This window comes from Peromyscus californicus, unplaced genomic scaffold (genome assembly GCF_007827085.1).
Source record: "Peromyscus californicus insignis strain IS unplaced genomic scaffold, ASM782708v3 Scaffold_11__1_contigs__length_118956290, whole genome shotgun sequence".
Lineage (NCBI taxonomy): Eukaryota > Metazoa > Chordata > Mammalia > Rodentia > Cricetidae > Peromyscus > Peromyscus californicus.
In genome coordinates, this window is record NW_026294402.1 from 61,412,309 (window position 1) to 61,433,110 (window position 20,802).

Sequence of the window (20,802 nt, forward strand, 5' to 3'; positions counted from 1 at the left end):
GATAAAGTCACAAATGTAACTCATCACAATTTACACAATTATTGAAATAAATAGAAGATAATGAGTTTAATGACCACATATTTTCTGCCAACATTGGCTGCTTGAGTTGTGGAAGAGTATACCAAGGTTTACCCTGATTAGGCAAGGCACCCACACCTAATGCCAGCAGTCAAGAGGCTGAAGCAGGAAGAACCCGAGTTGGAGGCCAGCCCAAGCTACACATCAAGACCCAGTCTCAAATAATAATAATAAAGTATAGACTTTAACTGTATCAGCATTATGTGAATTTGCAGAACTTGAGTAAAATGTGAAGAATGCTTTTATGTTCATGCAGACAAACTCAGAGAGTTTTAGTTTGCATAGCACCCATTTGAATTTCATGAGATAATATGGGTTATTACAAGAGTTCATGGATTACTTGAACAGATGTATTTGTAATTCATAAAAAATCAAATCAACTGCTCTGATGAGTCACTTTTCTTATCAATAGAAATGCAATTAAGAGAAAAAAAACTTGGTACCCCATTTATTGGAGGACTTTTAATAATATATGAAATAGCATCACTTGACAAGTTTAATTCTTTGATTTGACTCTCACTTTTTCATTTCTTGTGTTTCTGTCTGTATGCATGTGTGCCACACCCTTGTAGGAGAAGAAAAACTGGCAAACGTAGGCTCTGTCTTCCCACCATGTGAGTCCTAGGGATTGAACTCGGGTGTCAGGCTTGGTGGTAAGCACCCTTACCCACTGAGCCGTCCTGCTGGCTCTGAATCTGCTTCCCCCCTTTATTGAAAATAGATTTTCATCTCACAAAATATATTCTGATTAGGCTTCCCCTCCCTCTACTCCTCCCAGTTCCTGCCCACCACCCCTCCCATCAGATCCACTCCCTTTCTGTCTCTCACTAAAAAACAAACAGATTTCTGAAGGGTAATAATAAAATAAAATGTATTAATGCAAAAACTAACACATTGGAACTGAACAGAACAAATAGAAGGAAAAGAGCCCAAGAGAATGCACAAAAATCAGAGACCCTCGTTTGCACACTCAGGAATCACATTAAAAACACTAAAGTGGGCCGGGCGGTGGTGGCGCACGCCTTTAATCCCAGCACTTGGGAGGCAGAGCCAGGCGGATCTCTGTGAGTTCGAGGCCAGCCTGGACTACCAAGTGAGTTCCAGGAAAGGCGCAAAGCTACACAGAGAAACCCTGTCTCAAAAAACCGAAAAAAATAAAAAATAAAAAATAAAAAAAACACTAAAGTGGAACCCATTAATTTATACACAAAGGCACCTGTAGGGTAAAAAAGAGATATATACGTGTAAATACAATAAAAAGATAATTTTTTTATTAAAAGAAAACAAAAACCTCCGACACAACACTGAGAAAAGGAACCTCCAAAGATGCTGCTGAATTTTTTTTCTGTTGGCATCTACTGCTGGGCATGCAGCCTACCGTTAAGAGTAATTCGTTTCTCCAGTGGGACTCCACTGGAGGAAACTAAATTTTCATTTACAAGCCACCCCACCCCCTCCATCCATAACTATCTATTCTATTTCCCTTTCTTAGGAAGAGTGTAGTTGGTTTTGTTTTTAAACTCTTTGGGGGCCCACCCACCACCCAGCTCCCAAATTTATACACAGAGACTTATTCTCACTTATAAATGTCCAGCCTTAGCTTGGCTTGTTTCTTGCCAGCTTTTCTAATTTAAATTATCCTGTATCTCTTCAACTACATTTTGCCTCTGGGTTTTTTAACCTTTCTCTATTCTACATATCTTTCTTTCCTTTTTACTCTGTGACTGGTTGTGTGGCTGGCCCCTGGTGTCCTCCTCTTTCTCCTTTTCTCACTCCTACCTCTCTTGCCTAGATTTTGCCTCTATATATTCTCTCTGCCTGCCAGCCCCGCCTATCCTTCTCCTGCCTTGCTATTGGCCATTCAGCTCTTTATTAGACCAATCAGGTGTTTTAGACAGGCAAAGTAACACAGCTTCACAGAGTTAAACAAATGCAACATAAAAGAATGCAACACATCTTTGCATCATTAAACAAATACTCCACAGCATAATGAATGTAACATGTCTTAAGCTAGTATTCCACAACAGGAGAGCTATCTGTCCTTCCTAGTCCCTTACTCTGTACCTCACCTCTGTGGTTCTATGGACAGAGGTTATCATTGACTTAACAGCTAATATCCACATACAAGCAAATTCATACCACATTTGTCTCTCTGGGGCTGTATTACCTCATTGAGGATCATTTTTTTCTAGTTCCATCTATATGCCTGTGAATTTCATGATTTGTTTAACAGCTGAGTAATACTTCGTTGTGTAGGTGTATCACATTTTCTTTATCCATTCTTCTGTTGAGGGGCATCTAAGGTGTTTCCAATTTCTGACTATTATAAATGGAGCTGCAATGAACAAGGCTGAACAAGTGTCTCTGTATTACCAGAGGAAATGACTTTTGAATATATATGCCCCAAAATGGATACAGCTGGATCTTGAGGTAGATAGATTCTCATCTTCTTGAGGAACTGCCACACTGATTTCCACAGTAACTGTGTAAGTTTGCACTCCTACCAGCAATGGAGGAGTGTTCCCTATGCTCCTTATATTCACCAGCATGAGCTGTCACTTTTGTTAGTGATCTTAGCCATTCTGACAGGTGTAAAGTATGATCTCCAAGTACTTTTGATTTGCATTTCCCTGATGACTAAGGGTGTTGAACATTTCTTTAAGTATTTCTCAGCTGTCTTGAGTTTCCTCTTTTGAGAATTCTCTGTTTAGATCTATACCCCATTTTTAAATTGGGTTATGTTTTCTTGATATCTAGTTTTTGAGTTAATATATTTTTTATATTAGCCCCCTATCAGATGTGTAGTTGGGAAAAATTCTTTTCCTATTCTGTAGCCTGCTGCTTTGTCTGAACGATGGTGTCCTTTGCCATGGAGAAGCATCTCAGTGTCATGAGGTCCCTTCTGTTAATGGTTGATCTTGTTGATCTTAGTGCCTGTGCTAATGGTGTTCTATTCAGAAAGTCTTCCAATGTGTTCAAGACTATTCCCTTCTTTCTCCTCTATCAGGCTCAGTGTATCTAGTTTTATGTCAGGGACAAGGATAGAATCTCTAGTTAGTGGAAAAGTACAGACCCCCATAAGACAGGGAACTAGATCATCTTACAGTCAGGTTGCCTAGCAACAGGACATTGAGGCAGAGCCCTTGACCCTTTCACCCTGTAAACATCCTATACAAACATCCTGATAGCTTGCCCCACCTTATGCAGATGACAGCTTCTTGCTCCCCCCACCCTGCAGAAACTATATAAACCCTCTTGGAGAAAAATAAAGTTGCACCTTGATCAGAATCTAGACTTGGTGTGTTTCCTTGTATCTCCTATCTCTATCATTCCGTCCTTAGGGTGGTCGAGAACCCGTTGAAGCCCTGCAGGCGGGGCAGTTTTATGTTGAGGTCTTTGATCCATTGGACTTGAGTTTTGTGCAAGGTAATAAATACGTATTTATTTGCATTATTCTACATGCAGCCATCCAGTTTGTGCAGCATCATTTGTTGAAGATGCTGTCTTTTTTTTCCCCAGTATGGACTTCTGACTTCTTTATAAAAATCAGGTGTCCCTGGATCAGGCCCTCCGAATGGGTGAGACAGTTGATTGGCTTGATCTGTTTGGGAGGCATCCAGGCAGTGGGACCAGATCTTGTGCTCATTGCATGAGTTGGCTGTTTGAAACCTGGGGCCTATGCAGGATTGTTTGGCTTGGCCTGGGAGGAGGGTACTAGACCTACCTGGACTGAGTCTACCAGGTTGACCTCAGTCTGTGGGGAAGGCTTTACCCTGGAGGAGATGGGAATGGGGGGGGGGGGCGTTGGGGGGAAGGTGAGGGGGACGGGAGGGGGGAGAACAAGGGAATCCGTGACTGATATGTAGAACTGAATTGTATTGCAAAATAAATTAAAATAAATTAAAAAAAAAAAAATCAGGTGTCCATAGGTATGTGCATTTATGTCTGGGTCATCAATTGGATTCCACTGATCAACATGTCTTTTTTTGTGCCAATACCATGCTATTTTTATTGCTATAGATCAACAGTACAACTTGAAATCAGAAATGGTGATACCTCCAGCACTTCTTCTATTATTCAGGATTATTTTAGCTATCCTGGTTCTTTGTGTTTCCATATAAACCTGAAGATTGTCCTTTCAAGATCTGTGAAGAACTGTGTTGGAATTTTAATGGGGATTGTACTGAATCTGTATATTGGTTTTGGTGGGATGACAATTTTTACTATATTAATATTACTGATCCATTAGCATGGGAGATCTTTCCATCTGATATCTTCTCCAATTTCTTTCTTCAGTGTCTTAAGGTTTTTATCATACAAGACTTTTACTTGCTTGGTTAGTTACCCCAAGACATTTTTATATTATTTGAGGCTATTATGAAAGGTATTGTTTCCCTGATTTCTTCCTCCAGGCCATTTGCCTTTTGTATATAGGAGGGCTTCATGATTTCTCTGTTATGAGCATTGAAAATTTAGGGCATCTAAGATACTACCTGTTCTAAAATTATTTAATATTATACCATTAACTAATACAATTTTACTCAACTATAAAGAATAAATTTGGACAGGCAAGAGGAATCAGTGGTTAGGGTGTTTGCCATCAAGCCTGATGACCTGAATTTGATCCCTGAAACTTCCATTATGAAAGCAAAGAACTAATTCCTGCAAGTTGTCTCCTGACCTCCACATGTGCCATGGCTTGGAAACACCCACTTATACTTACACACAATCGTAAGTAAGTATTTTTTTTTTTCTGAGACAGGGTTTCTCTGTGTAGGCCTGGTCGTCCTGGAACTCTCTCTATAGACCAGGCTGGCCTCCAACTCAGAGCTCTGCCTGCCTCTGCCTCCCTAGTGCTGGGCTTAAGGGTGTATGCCACCAAACCCAGCATAAATAAATGTTTGTAAAAGGCTTAATTTTTTTAAAAAGAACTACTTTTTACTTCTTTCCATGATAAAACCTTTTTTTTTTTTTAAAGTCTCCACACTGGGCTGGAAAGATGGCTGCTCTTCCAGGGGACCCAGGTTCAAATCCCATCACCTACATGGCAGTGCACAATAGTCTTTAACTCCAGTCCCAGGGAATCCAGTGCCCTCTTCTGGCCTTCAAGGGCACCAGACACACATGCAGTGCACAGACATACATGTGGGCAAAACACACACACACACACACACAATTTTTTTAAGTATTCACAACTGCCCTGTGTCTAAGCACTCTTATGTCACTAATAAGAACACTTACTTATTAAAATGTAATTTTTATAATATTTGATTTTACCACACTACACTGAAGGGGAATAGAGCATCAATAAATGTTGGTTTTCTTTACTTTTTTTTTCCTTTCAGTTTTTTAAGACAGGGTTTTTCTGTGTAGCCCTGGCTATCCTAGAACTCATTCTGTAGACCAGGCTGGCCTCAAACTCAGAGATCACCTGCCTCTGCCTCCTGAGCACTGGGATTAAAGGCGTGCACCACCACCGCCTGGCGACGTTGGTTTTCTTTCCCTTCTCCTCTCCAGCCTCCTACTTCTTGATTTCAACACATCTTCAGGTAAATATGAGCTCTACTTATAACAGACTACGTTTTAGGGAAGGAGAAAGGCTCATTTATTTAGTAGAAAGGAGGAAAAGAAACAACAACAAAAGCAAAACAAGAAAAATGAGGTAAATTGAACATCAAAATAAAAAAATAACATTTACAAAGCATATTTGGGGAGTTGGAAAGACAGCTTTTCCTGAGGACGAAAGTTCAGTTCCCAGTACCCACGATGGATGGGCTCACAAAGCACCTCTAACTCCAGCGCCAGGGGAATCCAATGCCCTCTTCTGGCCTCCACAGGCATCTGCACACACATGTGGCATACACTCAGACACACTACATATGTATATGAATTAAAAATAAAACTTTTAAAAATTAGCATATTTGGTAACAGTACTTTTATTAAAAATGAGGATTGGTTTACAATACTTATAAAATGCATTTTTTGCTTTTAGGATAAAATAATCTGGGACTTCTTTTGATAATGAATGTTGGCTGACTAGAAATGAAATTAACTCTACTTACTAAATATCTAACTGTTAAAACATCTTAATGAGTTCATTTTTAAGGTACAGTTATTTGCAATTATTTTAATTAACAAAAATTATTTTGAAATTGACTTCTTTCTGGAGTTTCTATGAGATTTCTTAAAGTTTTTGGAGTTTCATAGAATTAATTTAGTCACAGTGTTATGTTCTGATATGCTGAGGCTAAATTATCCAATACTAGCTACATGGGGCTACTTAAATTCTTCTTAATGAAATAAATTAAAACAAAATATTGAATTTCTCAATTACACTCTTGACACTGAACTTCTCAATTGCTACTATACTTAATAACATATATCATGCCCAAAAAGAGAGAAAAATCTCCACCTCTTTCTTAACTTTAACATTCTATGTACCAAACATTGTTTTTTTTTTTTTTTACTGCTGTTAATGGTATTATGGAAGTTACTAATTACATAAGGTTTCACATCAAATTCTTGATGAACTAAGAAAATATACCTAATAAAATTATTCTCCATTCATCTGAAACACAAAGAATCATTATGCAAATGAAGCAACTTTGTTGAGCAAGAGTGAAGGAGCGAACACTTCATATAATAAGCATGTTTAATACCACAAAAGAAAGCATCTAGAATGCAGAAAGTTCCTTCACAATGGGGACAGTAGATTTAAGTTTTTAATTAATTTTCATTCAAATGCATAGCATTTTGATGTTTACAAATATAACCAACCACCTTATTATAAATGACAGATACTGAAGAAAAAACAAACTGACATTCTGATGATTTCATGTTTCAAACTTATTCAAGTTAAAATCCAAAAGAAAGTCTTTAGAAATCAAGTGTATATTTAAATTCTTTTATTAAATTCTAATGTCTTGGCCTCCAATACCCAATTATGGAAATGAAAGAGTACACTCAGATAAAATATCCCCCCCCTCCCCCCCGTTAAAATCAGATAAGCAGAAGTCTTTCAGGATTTGAGGTCGCTTCTATTACGAAGTTTCTTTTTAAACTTCAAAACACAATTTTTTAAGTAAATCTCTCCTGCTTTCCATTCTTGAAAATACTGACAGTTTGTGTCTAAGCCTGTGGTCCCCTTCACTCAGGACTGCCTAAGCCCAGGAGTCCAGGCCAGCTTTGGCAACACAGTGAGGATTCCTCCTGCCACCCTTCCCCCCATCCCTCACAAAGGAAAGGAGAGAAATCTGAAGGAGGGGAGAAGCAATCCCAACACTCAGAAGCGAAGCATGAGTTTGGGGCCAGCCTTGACCACAGAGATAGACCCCACCTTAAAGAGGGGGAGAACATAAAAGAGGGAATGGGAGAAAGAAACCTGGGCAGTAATGACACAAGACTTTAATGCCAGCACTTGGGAGGGAGGCAGAGGCAGGTGGATCTCTGTGAGGCCAGCCTACAGAGTGAGATCGAGAACAGCCAAGGCTACACAGAGAAATCCGCCCCCACAAAGAAACAAAAGACAAGGGGGAGTGTGAATCAAATCTATATTTAAAGAGTTTATGTGACAATAATTTTTTAATTTTTTTAATCCTGTTAAAATGATAAAGCAGACCAGGTATAATAAAAAATAAAAAAACAATCTGAAATACAAGCAGTTTTTAGGCATGAATTAGTTCATATTTCACAACAGTTTGAAAAGATACTTTTGGGAAAAAGACATTCTAGTAATTTTAATATTCTTTTCATAATTCTTCATTCTCATTCAGCTACTGTTCATAAGGATTAAAGTTGACTAAGTCAGATATCAATTAATTATTTGGTATTTTTAATCTATTGCCTTCATATGTCTATTTACATAAAACTGATTTTAATTTGTGCTTCTTTTCAACTACAGTAATATATACCACATGTAATTCCATTTATATTAGGTAGGGAAGGGAACAGGATGGGAAGGGAGAAACATTACTTAACAAAGAATAAACTGAAAATTATGCTTTCTCTTTGGAGGCTCTGTGTCTATCAGAATTAAAAGGAGCTCCCTGCAGAGATGCCCATCTGCAGAGGGAAGGGAATGTAGCCTTCTGTCATGTGGCTTCAGTCCTCTCTGATGACCAAAGGACAGACTATTACAGATTTGGTACACCTTTCCCCTCTTTTAAAGCTAGCTAACAGAAGCTTTTCCACCCGGTACTAGAGGTTGAACAAGGCCTTCCACATACTTGGCAAGCACTTTAGGACTGAGCTCCTGCCCCAGCCCTTCATCATTCAAACATATACTGCTTAGTCTGCATAAGACAAGGAGGAAAACAGAACCATCTAGAGAAGGTTCCTGCAGTCTCCAAGGAGGTTTATAAACTACTGACATGTAGCAGGAAATGACTAGTGTCCAGGGGGTACAAGCTCAATAGAGATTATCCTCTGTAACTAGAGTTAGACAGAGAAAAGAAATTTTCAGTGATATCTTCATGTACAAGGAAAGGGCAGAGCAAGACTCTTGGAAAAAGAAAATAAAGACAAAAACTGTAAGCAGGGGCTGGAGAAATGGTGCATTTGGTGGAGTACATACCCTAAGGACCTGTGTGATCTCCAATACCCATGTAAAAAGCTGTTGTATCTGTAACCCCAGCCCTGGGGATCCCTTGAACTCTCTGGGCAGACAGCCTTGTCTAAACTAAATCCCAGAGATCCTGTCTCCAAACAACAAGGTGATGTCACCCAAGCAATGACATCCGAACAACTATGATCTCTACACGCATGTGCACACACAGACACACACTGGCAGTAACAACTGTTAGCCTCAGAATATCTTGTAACACCAACCATAAAGGGGTGGGGAGGGTGTGGGAGCCCACAAACGTTTCCTAGTGAGATCTGAGCTTGCTTGACACAGCAGGGCTGCATTAGGGGATGGCTGGACCACGTGCATGATCACCAGGTGTCTGGGATGGTCTACACTTGGCTGTGCTGGGGGAGCTCTTTGCTCCACCCCTTGACATTCCTTTAACAGCCCTTTAGCAGGGACAGAAGGGGCTGGTGGGTTTTGACCCAGGCCCTCCCGAGGCTATCCTGTGTTTCTAACTGTCTCTCTCCTCTATATTTCTATTTACATATTTCTCACTTCTCCCTCCACAAGAGTACCCTGGGGGAAAAGAGGGAGCAGGTCTCCCTCAGGAGGGTTTCGTAGTTGGGTGTGGTGGCTCACACCTGTAATCCCAGCATTTGAATGGGTAACCCCTGGGCTCCAATAGAGCAAACTCAAGGCTAGTCTGAATATTTTAGCAAAATCTAGTCTCAAATTAAAAAAATAATAAGAAACTTGGATACAATTCAGTAGTGTTTGCTGAGCATGTCCAAGGAGCTGGGTTCAATCATTACTACTAGAGGAAGTGGAGAAAGAGCTGAAGTCAAAATGCTTAATAATCAAATATTCAATTATTTTTACCTTTGAACCTTACCATTCAGTCTAGCCATCGGAAACTGATGTACAAGGAACTTCCTAAACTGCATTGAGAAATGATACAATACTCCTACTTAGAGAACTCTGTTTCTCTGTAACAATTAAGGTATGGGGAAACACTAATTTCACCCAAAGCCTCATGAGCTCACAACAATCACCAGTTCCTTTGGGGCATTTCTATGTCAGTCTAATTTTGCAGTGTGGTTCCCTGGCATTCTGTTCTCCAGCCCACAAATGCAGCACTAATGTGACCCCTCCAGCTGCAGCTTCCTTCCTGCATTCAGAAGCTCTGGGTATCCACACACTTACAGCTCTGTTCAACCGCACACAAAAGACTGGCAATTGGCCAGGAAGCTTCTGCCACTCCCGAGTGCATTCTCCACCAAGGTTCAAGATTTTCTAATTCAATTCAGCCATGAAATGATGCCTACTACCTTTGTATACTACAGCAATGTAAAAAAAATCAAATTCCAATGTCAAGTTAACAAAAATGCAAAGCCACTAAAATATATAATAGATGTTCTTATAGAGATCTATGAAAATAATTTCAATCCATTAAGCTGATCCTTAAATTTCCTCAAAGATTTTCCATTTCCTCAGAATTTTACCAATAGCAAGAAAAGCACCAGCAAGCTTTTTACAGCATACAGATTCAACTGTGTTTACAAAGCTCCCTTCGAATATCCCATGCACACTGCTAACTGAAATCAGGAATGAATGCTGTCAGCACCTGCACCACACAGGTTGATATGACCTATGACTATGGTGGGGAAATAAAGACATTCAAGGATGACCTGAATTTCTGCTCTCTCTAAAGCAGAAATGGTTATAAACACGAACACATGATTCTACAGACCAAGAAGCTGTGCCATTCTGGTATATAAAAGGGGCAGGGATTTTGTGGAGGGCTAGGACGAGGCTGGGGGTGGAGTCTTCTGTAAGGCCCCGGCTCAAGTAGCAGCAGCAACCTGGCTGATGCTTAGCTGTGGTAGAGAGGAGTGTTCAACAACAGCAGCAACAGTGAGTGAGCACTGCCCTAGTGTGAAAATCTCAGAAAACACTAACTTCTACTGAGATCTTCACCCATCTCTAAGCTTCTCTCGCACCTCTCACTCTTCCAAGTACCAAAGAATACTTGTCTGAATGACTTAAACTTTTAACAGATGTGTTCAATAGTCAAATTTTAACTATGCTAACCCTGTAAAATATTAAGAGACCTGAAAAAGCACCGGTCTCATTTTCTTTCCTGGACATCTCCTACAGTTAGCTACAGACAGTGTGGAAAATCTTCAACACAAAGTGTGGGTCTGGGGGACACCTGGAAAAGGGTGTGGTGATAGAAGCCGAGCACTCAGGAGGCTGAGGTACGAGCCAGCCTGGGCCACATAGCAAAATCCTGTCTCAAACCCCTCACCAAAAGCAAGTCAACAAACATGGATATTTGGACTTTAAATACCCATTTCTGCTCAGTACTGCCTTCATGTAACATTCAAGGACTATTTAGCAAATACATAATAAATAACTCTAAAAGGGTCTTCTAAATGCTCCCCCAATGTCAGCAACCCTTAAAATTGAAAGTAAAACAACTAAAAAATTGTTCATCATAATTTATGATCAGGGCAAAAAAAATTGCTTCACATAGAAGTTGAAACTGCAAATTCCAACTTCTCTGCATATACCACATGGGTAACAAATTGTTAAACATCACCTGCAGCCTGAATAACTCACTCCTAAGTAGTCACAAAAACAGACATGACTACTACCATTTACAGGAAGTGGACATGTACATTATTATTACGAGGAGACAGCAAAGCTTCCAACCTACACTTTTTTGGACACAGGATCTAGCTTTGTAGCCCAGGATGACCTCTAACTCAGAATCTTGCTCAGCCTGCAGAATGCTAGGAATATGGGCATACACCACCTGGCATGGCTAGCTACAACCTCCCCTTAAAGTGTAAGATACTTTACAGGGAAGAAAGCCTGAAATGCTGAGTTGGTAACACTGAATTCTTGACATTTACCTCTCAGGAAGTAGAGGAAAATAGAACCACAATGAGATAAGGAAGATTATCAAAACAATCTTTCAAACAAAGAAGCTTAACTTGTAAGAACACATTTGTTAAACCGATACCATTTCCAGAAGATATTAACTTACCAGTATGTGCTGTAGCTACTGCAATCCATACACACTGTATGCTGCGCTTTCTCTTGCTTTTCGGATCTCTTATGGTTGGGTAAGGGGATCTGTGCATCTTCATAATGTTTTTTTGCATGGCCGTTCACATACCTTACAAAGCCAAGGGAAATTTTTATTTTAATTTAAATATTGCTTTGGAAAGTAGTAAAAGTAATGAAATTGTTAAACAAATTAGAATGAGAACTCTTGAAAAAATGAATCATCTGGTGATATATTTCAGTGCTATTTACAGTATCACTATTAACTTCTATGTTCAGACTTTCCCTATAGTTTTTTTTTCCTTGTTAAAGTTTTCTCAAAATTGCTAACACCCAGCTTGAGTTATTATTTAAAAAAAATAAGTAAGTAAATAAACTCTGCACACAAACTTAATCGACCTCTTTTCACAGGGCATATGTTGGAGTTGCACCTACAATGTGAAGGTCAGACAGTAAGTAGGGCAATCTGTATCCTCCTGGATATGGCTTCAGACCTTTTCTCTGAATGCCTCCTCAGCAACCCTCATGGAAATGCATTTGTTTACAACAACCCAAACAAAACACAATCATCTTAAGTTTAGGAAAACTGCAGTTTCTCCATGTGGACAAACACAGCCAACAGTTGGTTATATTCCTACCAGTTTTGTAGCTTCCCAACTCAAGTTTTTGTTTGTTTCTGTTTTTGTGGGGGTTTTGTTGTTGTTTCTGTAGCCCTGGCTGTCCTAAAATTCCCTCTGTAGACCAGGCTGGCCTCAAACTCACAGAGATCCATATGTCTCTGCCTCCCGAGTGCTGGGATTAAAGGTGTGTGCCACTATCACCTGACCAACTCAAGTTTAATAAACCATGTTTTATTCCATCTATTTATTTGGGGAGGGGGTCCATGTCATGGTGCACAAGCAGAAGCTAGAAGATGATCCATGGGAGTAGGTTCCCTTGCTACCAAGTAGGTCCATCCAGGGGGATCAGTCTTGGTGGCAAGTGCCTTTACCAACTAAGCCATCTCACCAACCCTAATAAATCATTTTATTACAGCAAGGAAACTGAAACCAAAGTAAGCATCCATAAGCACACAGTCTGCACCCAAATCCATCTACACTTTTCCTAAAGGGCTGTGGAACGCTGTCCCTGACCTCCACTAGAAAACCCTTAGGACACCAACATCCCAGTTCCTTGAAAACAGCCAGTCTGCAGAAGGCAGGAATTACTTAAAACCTCAAGTGGTGAAAACAAATGCTGGTTCACTGGCACCAAAATACACAGACTTAGCAGTTTCAGCACTAGTATAGTTAATCAGGAGCTGCACATAAGTTGGGGAAGGAGAGTGGTAGTGTGTACTCGGCTCAAGTCCAGCCTCTACATTCCAAGAAAACTTATACACTTACCCTCAACTCAGAATTCAATCTTTTTTTTTAATACTTTTTAACCCTGGACTTTAAAACCATAGATCCTCGGCCTCCCAAAGTAAACCGAGTTTTAAAATAAAATAACAATTAAGGGTACATGCTTAGAAGCTGGCCTTTCAAAGTCTGGCCTTTCAAAGTCAGGCCTTTCACACGTTGGCCATAGGAGCACAATGAGTTACTAACCTTTCTGTACTTGTTTTCTCACCTGTGAATGGAGGTTACAGAACGTGTATCACATGGATCATTGGGCAATTAAATTAAATAATCCATGACTCAAAATGAGTGTGTGTGTGCTCACTTCATTAGCATTTCCCCATATATATTTAACTACTGTAAATAACAAACTAATTGTTTGGAGAGTGGGCCCATGAAGCACTACTGATACAATGTGTTGCTGCACACTAGAAGTGCTTGCTGTTTAACTGAAAAGCTAAACTCTATCTGTATAAGCTCAGTAACCTCCTTCATGGTCTGTCTTTTTAGCACATAACCATGGAGAATGGGAATGAAGAATGCCTTCACAACAGCAATAATGAATGGCATAAGCACTTGAGGGCTTTGGAAACTGATCGTCTTTACATAGTACACACAGAGAAGATCTTTACCTACAATGCTGCAGTTTCCAAATGTCCTCTATATTTAAATTGTTCCAGTGTGATTAAGAACAAAGGATACTGACATCTGTGTATGAGGATGGCATGGTGAAACCCACTACACTAACTAGAAATTTTGATAAAAGAAGTAGTATTAAATGTCCCTCTAAAGGCCAGTGATAAAAGTGTAATTATTGATGGATGACATTAAAATTAGCAATGCTTTGGCCAATACCCAAATACACTAGTCAGAAGTTAACAGTATAAAGCTGGCTTATATAAAAGTAAGTATTTCCCTCACAGTTTGAGATTTTAACTTCTTTAAGACGCATGGTCTATTGCCCAAGAAGCAAAGTTTACCATGGATGTCACAGATCCCAATAACAATGTCCAGAATTTCGAAACTAAGCAGGATGGTGTTGTAAAGAACAGTAGAATGTTTACCTCAGATCTGCTGAGACACCATATTTTCTGAAACATTAAACTGAAAGGATATTCATTTAAGACTTCCCTGTAGGCAGATAGTCTGAAGTTACTTAAAAATCGGTATATCTGGCAACAACAACTAAAATTACATAAGAGATGCCAAGATCAAAAGCAGGCTGCTCTCCATTATCTACTTAATCAACTAATCATACTTCTCTGAAAATAAGTTCAATTTCTAAACTTGACAGGTGGTGGTGGTGCATGCCTTTGAGACTAGCACTGGGGAGGCAGAGGCAAGTGGATCTCTATGAGTTTGAGGTCAGCCTGGTCTACAGAGAGTGTTCCAGAACAGCCAGGGCTACACAGAGAAACCTTGTCTTTAAAAAAAAAAAAAAAAATCTAAACTTGAATTTGCCTTTGATTACAAAGAATCCACCTGAAGAGTCTAGAAAACTTCAACTTACTTTTCCAAAGCCCAGAGAACTGTTTGTTGCTTCCTATTTGTCAAGAACATTAATCTTTCCCGTTTTTTTTTTTTTTTCCTCAGAAATGTCCTAGTCTTTCCACTGGCGTATGACCTTCAGCATTTAGATACGGCACACTCTGAAGGAGCCACATGACCCTTACTGCACTGTCAGCCTCACCTCTCAGAGCTACCAGAGGAGGTAACTCTTCAGTGGAGAATTTAAGTGCTTCTACTTGTCTTTTTAAAAAATTATCTGAACAAAGTATTTTCAGGCTCCCCAGATCCTGGAGATTTTGAAACCACAGCAACCACAATGAAGATACACAACATTTCCCAAAGGTACTCTTAAGTGTTCATGGGAAGGATACTCAATTCCAGCACTCAATGTGAAATATCAAGATATTTGAACAACAAAAAAATGCATTCTTAAGCCGGGCGGTGGTGGCGCACGCCTTTAATCCCAGCACTCGGGAGGCAGAGCCAGGCGGATCTCTGTGAGTTCGAGGCCAGCCTGGGCTACCAAGTGAGTTCCAGGAGAGGCGCAAAGCTACACAGAGAAACCCTATCTCGAAAAAAAAAAAAAAAATGCATTCTTCGTGCAATGAGGATTTAAAGTAACAATGAAAAAATATTCCCAGTAAATACAGCATAGACTCAAATCCTTGTGATTTAGCTGTTATGTGACTGCTAGAAGAGATTCAAAGTAGATCATCTCCCCCCGCCCCAACATACCTTTTCCTTTCTTTTTTGGGGGAGGGGGATGGTAGGTTGGGTTTTGTTTGCTTTATTTTTTTGAAAGAAGATTTCATTCTTTTGTTTTGTTTTGTTTATTTGTCTTCTTTTTGTTTTGTTTTTGTTTTTCAAGACAGCGTTTCTCTGTGTAGCCCTGGTTGTCCTGGAACTAGCTCTGTAGACCAGGCTGCCCTAGAACTCACAAGAGATCTGCCTGCCTTTGCCTCCCAAGTGCTGGATTAAAGGCGTGCGCCACCACCACCTGGCTCCAAGATCTCATTCTTTAAGTTAGACTGTCCTAGAACTCCCACAGGCTGGCCTCAAACTCACAGCAATCCTCCTCCCACATGTTAGAATTACAGGCATGAACTACCATACTCAGCTTTCAGACGAGATGATTTCTAAAGTGAAATGGAAGAAGTAGAAATATCCTTATTCTACAGTTAGAAGCAGTTATTGAAGTATCTAAATAATGGCATTTTAAAGCCAACAATTGGAAAGAAATGCTCAAGACTGAAATGGGAGCTACTAAATCTAAATGAAAGCAAAATGTTTGTTGTTTCAGTTTGGTTTGGTTTTGAGACAAGGTCTCACGTAACCAAGGACGGCCTATATAACCCAGGCTGATCATAACCAAGGATAATCTTAAACTTCTGATCCTCCTGCCTCTACCTCGTGAGAGTTGGGAACACAGGAATAACTACCACACTAAGTCCTGTGCAGTGCTGAGAACAGAACCCAAGGCTTCATGCATGCCAGCAAAGTGCTCTACCAACTGAGCCACATCTCGAGACTCAGAAGGCAAAATATTTTAACTGAAATCTCTGGCAGGAATAAGTAACTACACAGAGAGGTCACTTTCAAAGTTAATTCCATTATCTGTAATATTTCATTCTTTTCAGGATTTTCTTCCCCCAGAAAAATCTATCTGGGATTTGATTCACGTCAGTAAAGGAAGTAGACAGGGCAGATTAACAAGTGAAACAAGACCAGCTCCACGCTGATTATGGTGAAGTAATGAAAACATGGGATCAAGTACACTACTTTGAAGTGGGTTTAAATCTTACCCTACTCAAAAAATTTTTAAAAAAACAATCATTTGCTAAACTTTTGTTTCAAGATTTAAAAGTTTCCTTGTTTCATTTTCCCAAGCAAATATTACTAGTAGGTTATCTTAATCACCAAATTTTAATTCTGCATAGCAGCATAAAGGGATTCCCCCCTAGATTTTCCCTTGCAGTATCAGACAACAAAGTATTCAACCTGAGAGCACTACATGCTCTGATTAACGAAAGTATTAAATACACTTTAATACAAAGCTTTCAGGCAAATTTTTTAAGCAAGTAGGGTAATGAATAATAAATATATCACGTACCTTCCACAGTGGACACTTGAACAAGTCAAACAGACCCAGGGGCTTTTGTTGGACCTGCACACTAATAAAAGAAAAATACAACATAGCATTTGGATTGTGTTATTTCCCGTTGTTCCCCAATCTCTAATGGTATCCTGTGATTATAAATCCCTCGAACTTGCAGGTGTCCTGAGGAATCACACTTTAGGAGAGAGTTTACACAGACGATGTCTACCGAAAGCCAGATCAAAAAGAAAACGCAAGCCCACCATGTTGTGCCTTGGACCTGCCTCAAGTCAAACAGCCTCCCCACAAATTCAACACGCACATGCACATGTTCCCTTTATTACTTAGTGTCTTTTGCAGTCTCCCAATAGGTTAATAGGCTGGTTTCCCATTAAAAGCATTTGATGGATTTTTTTTCTTCTTCTTTTTAAGTCTCTTTTAATCACATCTTTTCCATTTAGGTCATATACAACTATAAATAGCAACTCTTCCTTGATTTAGTTAGAGGTATAACCTTAAGTCACAGTTAAGACTAATCCTAGTTTTCTAAAAGTATTTTACTGAAAACATGAAAAATGAAATGCACATAATTCTTGATGATGGTGTGAGACAATTATTTTCATTTAAGTGTTACAGCAGAGCCAGGCAGGAGAGGGTATAGAAACTTTTAAAGTGTGGATTACAATTTTTGTTGGGCTGTTGTGACTCAGTGATGGACATTTGCCTAACATGTTGGAGTCCCTGTGTTTGATTCCCAGCAACTCATTTCAAAGAAATGTTTTTCATTTCCTCATTCAATTACCTCACTCAAGTCCAATATGTAATCATATTAATTTAACTCAGTCATTTTAAGAATAGAACAGGTCATAACATGAAAGTTTACTTCATGTTAAGATCTTATGAGCTGGGCAGTGGTGGCGCACGCCTTTAATCCCAGCACTTGGAGGCAGAGGCAGGAGAATCTCTGAGTTCAAAGCCAGCCTGGTCTACAGAGCAAGTTCCAGGACAGCCAGGGCTACACAGAGAAACCCTGTCTAGGAAAACCCAAAAACAAACAACAAGAATTCAGAAAGGTGAGAACTGGAAGCCCAGATTCTAGTATTGGCTCTACCATCGTTACTAGAGACAAGAGTGAGAATGTCATGACCCCTTTCTGTGTCGTCACTGTAAAATGGAGAGCAGGTAGTGACTAACATACCCTCTAAAATCTTAACATTTTAAAAGCAGGCTAGAACTAAGGAGGAAAGGCACTCACAACTCCTCCTCATATATATAGTTCTTCCAATTCTACTTTCTACCTAATTTTCTTAAAAGGCTTAAACAAGTACTAGAGAGATGGCCCAGCAGTAAGTGTACCTGCTGCTCTTGAAGACGACCCGGTTCTCCCACCCACCCACCCACATGGCAACTCCAGTTCTAGGGGATCCAATACTCTTCTGGCTTCCAAGAGCAACAGGCACACACGGTGCGTAGCATGCAGGCAAACACATTAAATAAACATAAATAATCCATTTTTCCGATGATTTTATTATTTATTAAAACAATTCACATGTATTTTATACAGCTTGAAAACACAAAATTTCATAAAGCAATAGCTGTATTTGTTTCATGGGTTTGCCAACCTTTTTTTTAAAAGAGAGATTATTGTTAATCTAAAACAAACAAGAGGCTTAACCAAAGAATAAATATATATGTATATGTATATGTAATATAGTATCAATTTCTAAGCCTGATGGTTTTCAGATGTTTTGTTTTTCCCATCTTGTTGTTATTCCTAGCCACTTCTGCAGTCACATGACCGCGCAAGTGCTGTCAGCAGTCAGGCAAAATGCTTAAGTCACTCCAGGGCCTTACATCGTCATACGTAATCTGTAATCCGTGCCAAGTGTGGTCACATAATTTATGCACACTCAAGCCCATATACACATGCATAAGGTGACCTATAAACGCAGGCTCTTCCCGCTCCCTGCTGTCCCTCTCACCATCACCAGAGGTAGCTCGTACCTTTCTTTTCGGTAGGCCTATCCATCTCCACCCTTTCCCTTCCTAATAAAAATTCTTATAGTGGGTTCGTTGTCTCTCATGTTTTCTCAACATGTAAATAACACCAACAAATAAATAACACAACTTCCATCACCCCACAGGCAAGCATTCTACCACACTGCCTGTCAGTAACAGCATCTCACTACAGGAGGGCTGTGGAGGGAGGTGAGAAGTACTTAAAATCACTATTCAAACTACCACAGACAAACACTGATGCAACAGGGAAACACAGAGCCTTACCCAAACACACAATCTTAAACCTGCAACATTCTAAATATTTTAGCAACACAAACACTACCCTCCTTTAACATAAAGTTCATTTATAGTGAGCTAATATTTCTATAGCACCCAGTGTTATTATGATGCCAGGAACTATTATAACTTTTGTGACTATCACCTCATTTAATACTTTACAATCCCAGGAGGCATGAACTATATTCAGAAAAGAGGGATGAGGAAGTTATGTATTTTGCTAATCTGCTGAGAGACAGCTGGAACTTGTTCATACAGTGTCTAAAGGAACAGACTGGTACCAAGCAGTAGGTCTAAAACATGCTACTTTTCCAGGTCTTGCTACTTAGTTAGCCCATGCTGGCCACAAATTCTCAATCCTCTTGACTCATCCTCCAAAGTACCTGACTTAAAAGGCTTCAGTCACCATAGTAGGAAGGCCATTTTTTGTTTGCTGGCCCTTGTTTTGTGTTTGTAGAGAGTCTCATGGTGCTGTCCAAATTAGTCTGGAACCTCTCCCTGGGCTTTATTCTCCTGCCTCAGCCTCCCGAGTAGCCGGGACTACAGGCATGTATAACATGTGCCAATGCACCACATCATTTGGCTTCACTTCTGTCTTTAAAAGACACCTTAACTATATGCTTCTGTGTCTACACCTGCAAAAAAAATTGTTTTCAAAGTCTGGACAGATACACAGTAACTGTTGAAAACAGTTATGTAAGCTGGGCGGTGGTGGCATGCCTTTAATCCCAGCACTGGGGAAGCAGAGGCAGATGGATCTCTGAGCTTGAGGCCAGCCTGGTCTACAGAGCACATCCCAGGACAGCCAAAGCTATACATAGAAACCCTGTCTCAAAAAACAAGCCTCTGTTCCCCAAAACAGAACAGTGTAGGGAATAGAGACATAGGAACCTGCTCTCACTTTCAATTACACTGTCTGAAGTGTTACAAAACTACATTACTTTTCTTGTAATAACAAATTTAATGTTCCAAATTTAAAGCTATTGCTACTATAAATTTACACTAGCAGATTTATAATTTTTAAACATTAGTGATAAATTAAATAAAAACCTGAATATTATAACTATGGATTTGTAAAAATATAATCAAAGTGTTTTAATTTAATATTGAAGTATATGCACACATTCCACATAAGATCCAACAGTAAAAGCACTGTCCTCTTAAAATTTAAGGATAAGGTGGCATCATTCATCATAAAAGATCCATAAATGTAAGTAGAAATATGATGCAGACTAGCCCATTTTCCCTGAAATTAAGAGCAAGGCATGTAATGTTCTATAGCTATCATGTTTCCAAGTAACAAGACAACATGGAACAGAACAACAAGAGGCAGCCGGGGCCAGAGGGTGAGCCCGGGAGGACTGTAGGGGCTAAGTGGAGATGGAAACGGAGAAGAGCAAACATGAACGCCAAAGCCCAAGCTCGTGCCAGGCAAAGACTCAAGGGCAGATTGCAGAACCAAGAGTTCAGGGCCCAGGCCAGGAAGACAGTTAGGAAGCACAGCGCAGTCCTTTCCTTGAAAACCGTTTCCACTCTTCTCTTTTTATCCTTGTCCTTTCCTTCTTCTAGTCTCTCTTAAACCATTAGACGAGTAAATCATCCATTAGTAAAGTCAGTTAAGCATTTGTCATAACAGTTTTCCCTTTCTGTTAATTGCTCTGTGGTTGTTCCCACTAAGAGTTCTCCCTTCTCATTTCCTGATTCTGTGACCGCCCGGGACAGCTGGATATGACAAAGTGATCCCATGCAAATCCATGCTTCTTCCCCTTGCTGTTGTTTGGAATGCTTGCTCAAAGGGAGGTTGA

At 39.8% G+C, this 20,802-nt stretch overlaps 1 protein-coding gene across 4 annotated transcripts in view; it reads right to left on the minus strand.

The window, feature by feature from the left end:
- Usp3 (ubiquitin specific peptidase 3) overlaps positions 1-20,802 on the minus strand; it is a 77,712-nt gene that overhangs the window by 35,306 nt on the left and 21,604 nt on the right. For all 4 annotated transcript variants that reach the window (XM_052712882.1, XM_052712895.1, XM_052712901.1 and 1 more), the window contains 2 exons: positions 16,718-16,778; positions 11,700-11,831 (listed from right to left, as the gene is read on the minus strand). In XM_052712882.1, coding sequence (XP_052568842.1) covers positions 11,700-11,831; positions 16,718-16,778 — 193 coding nt within the window. The remainder of the gene's footprint in view (positions 1-11,699; positions 11,832-16,717; positions 16,779-20,802) is intronic.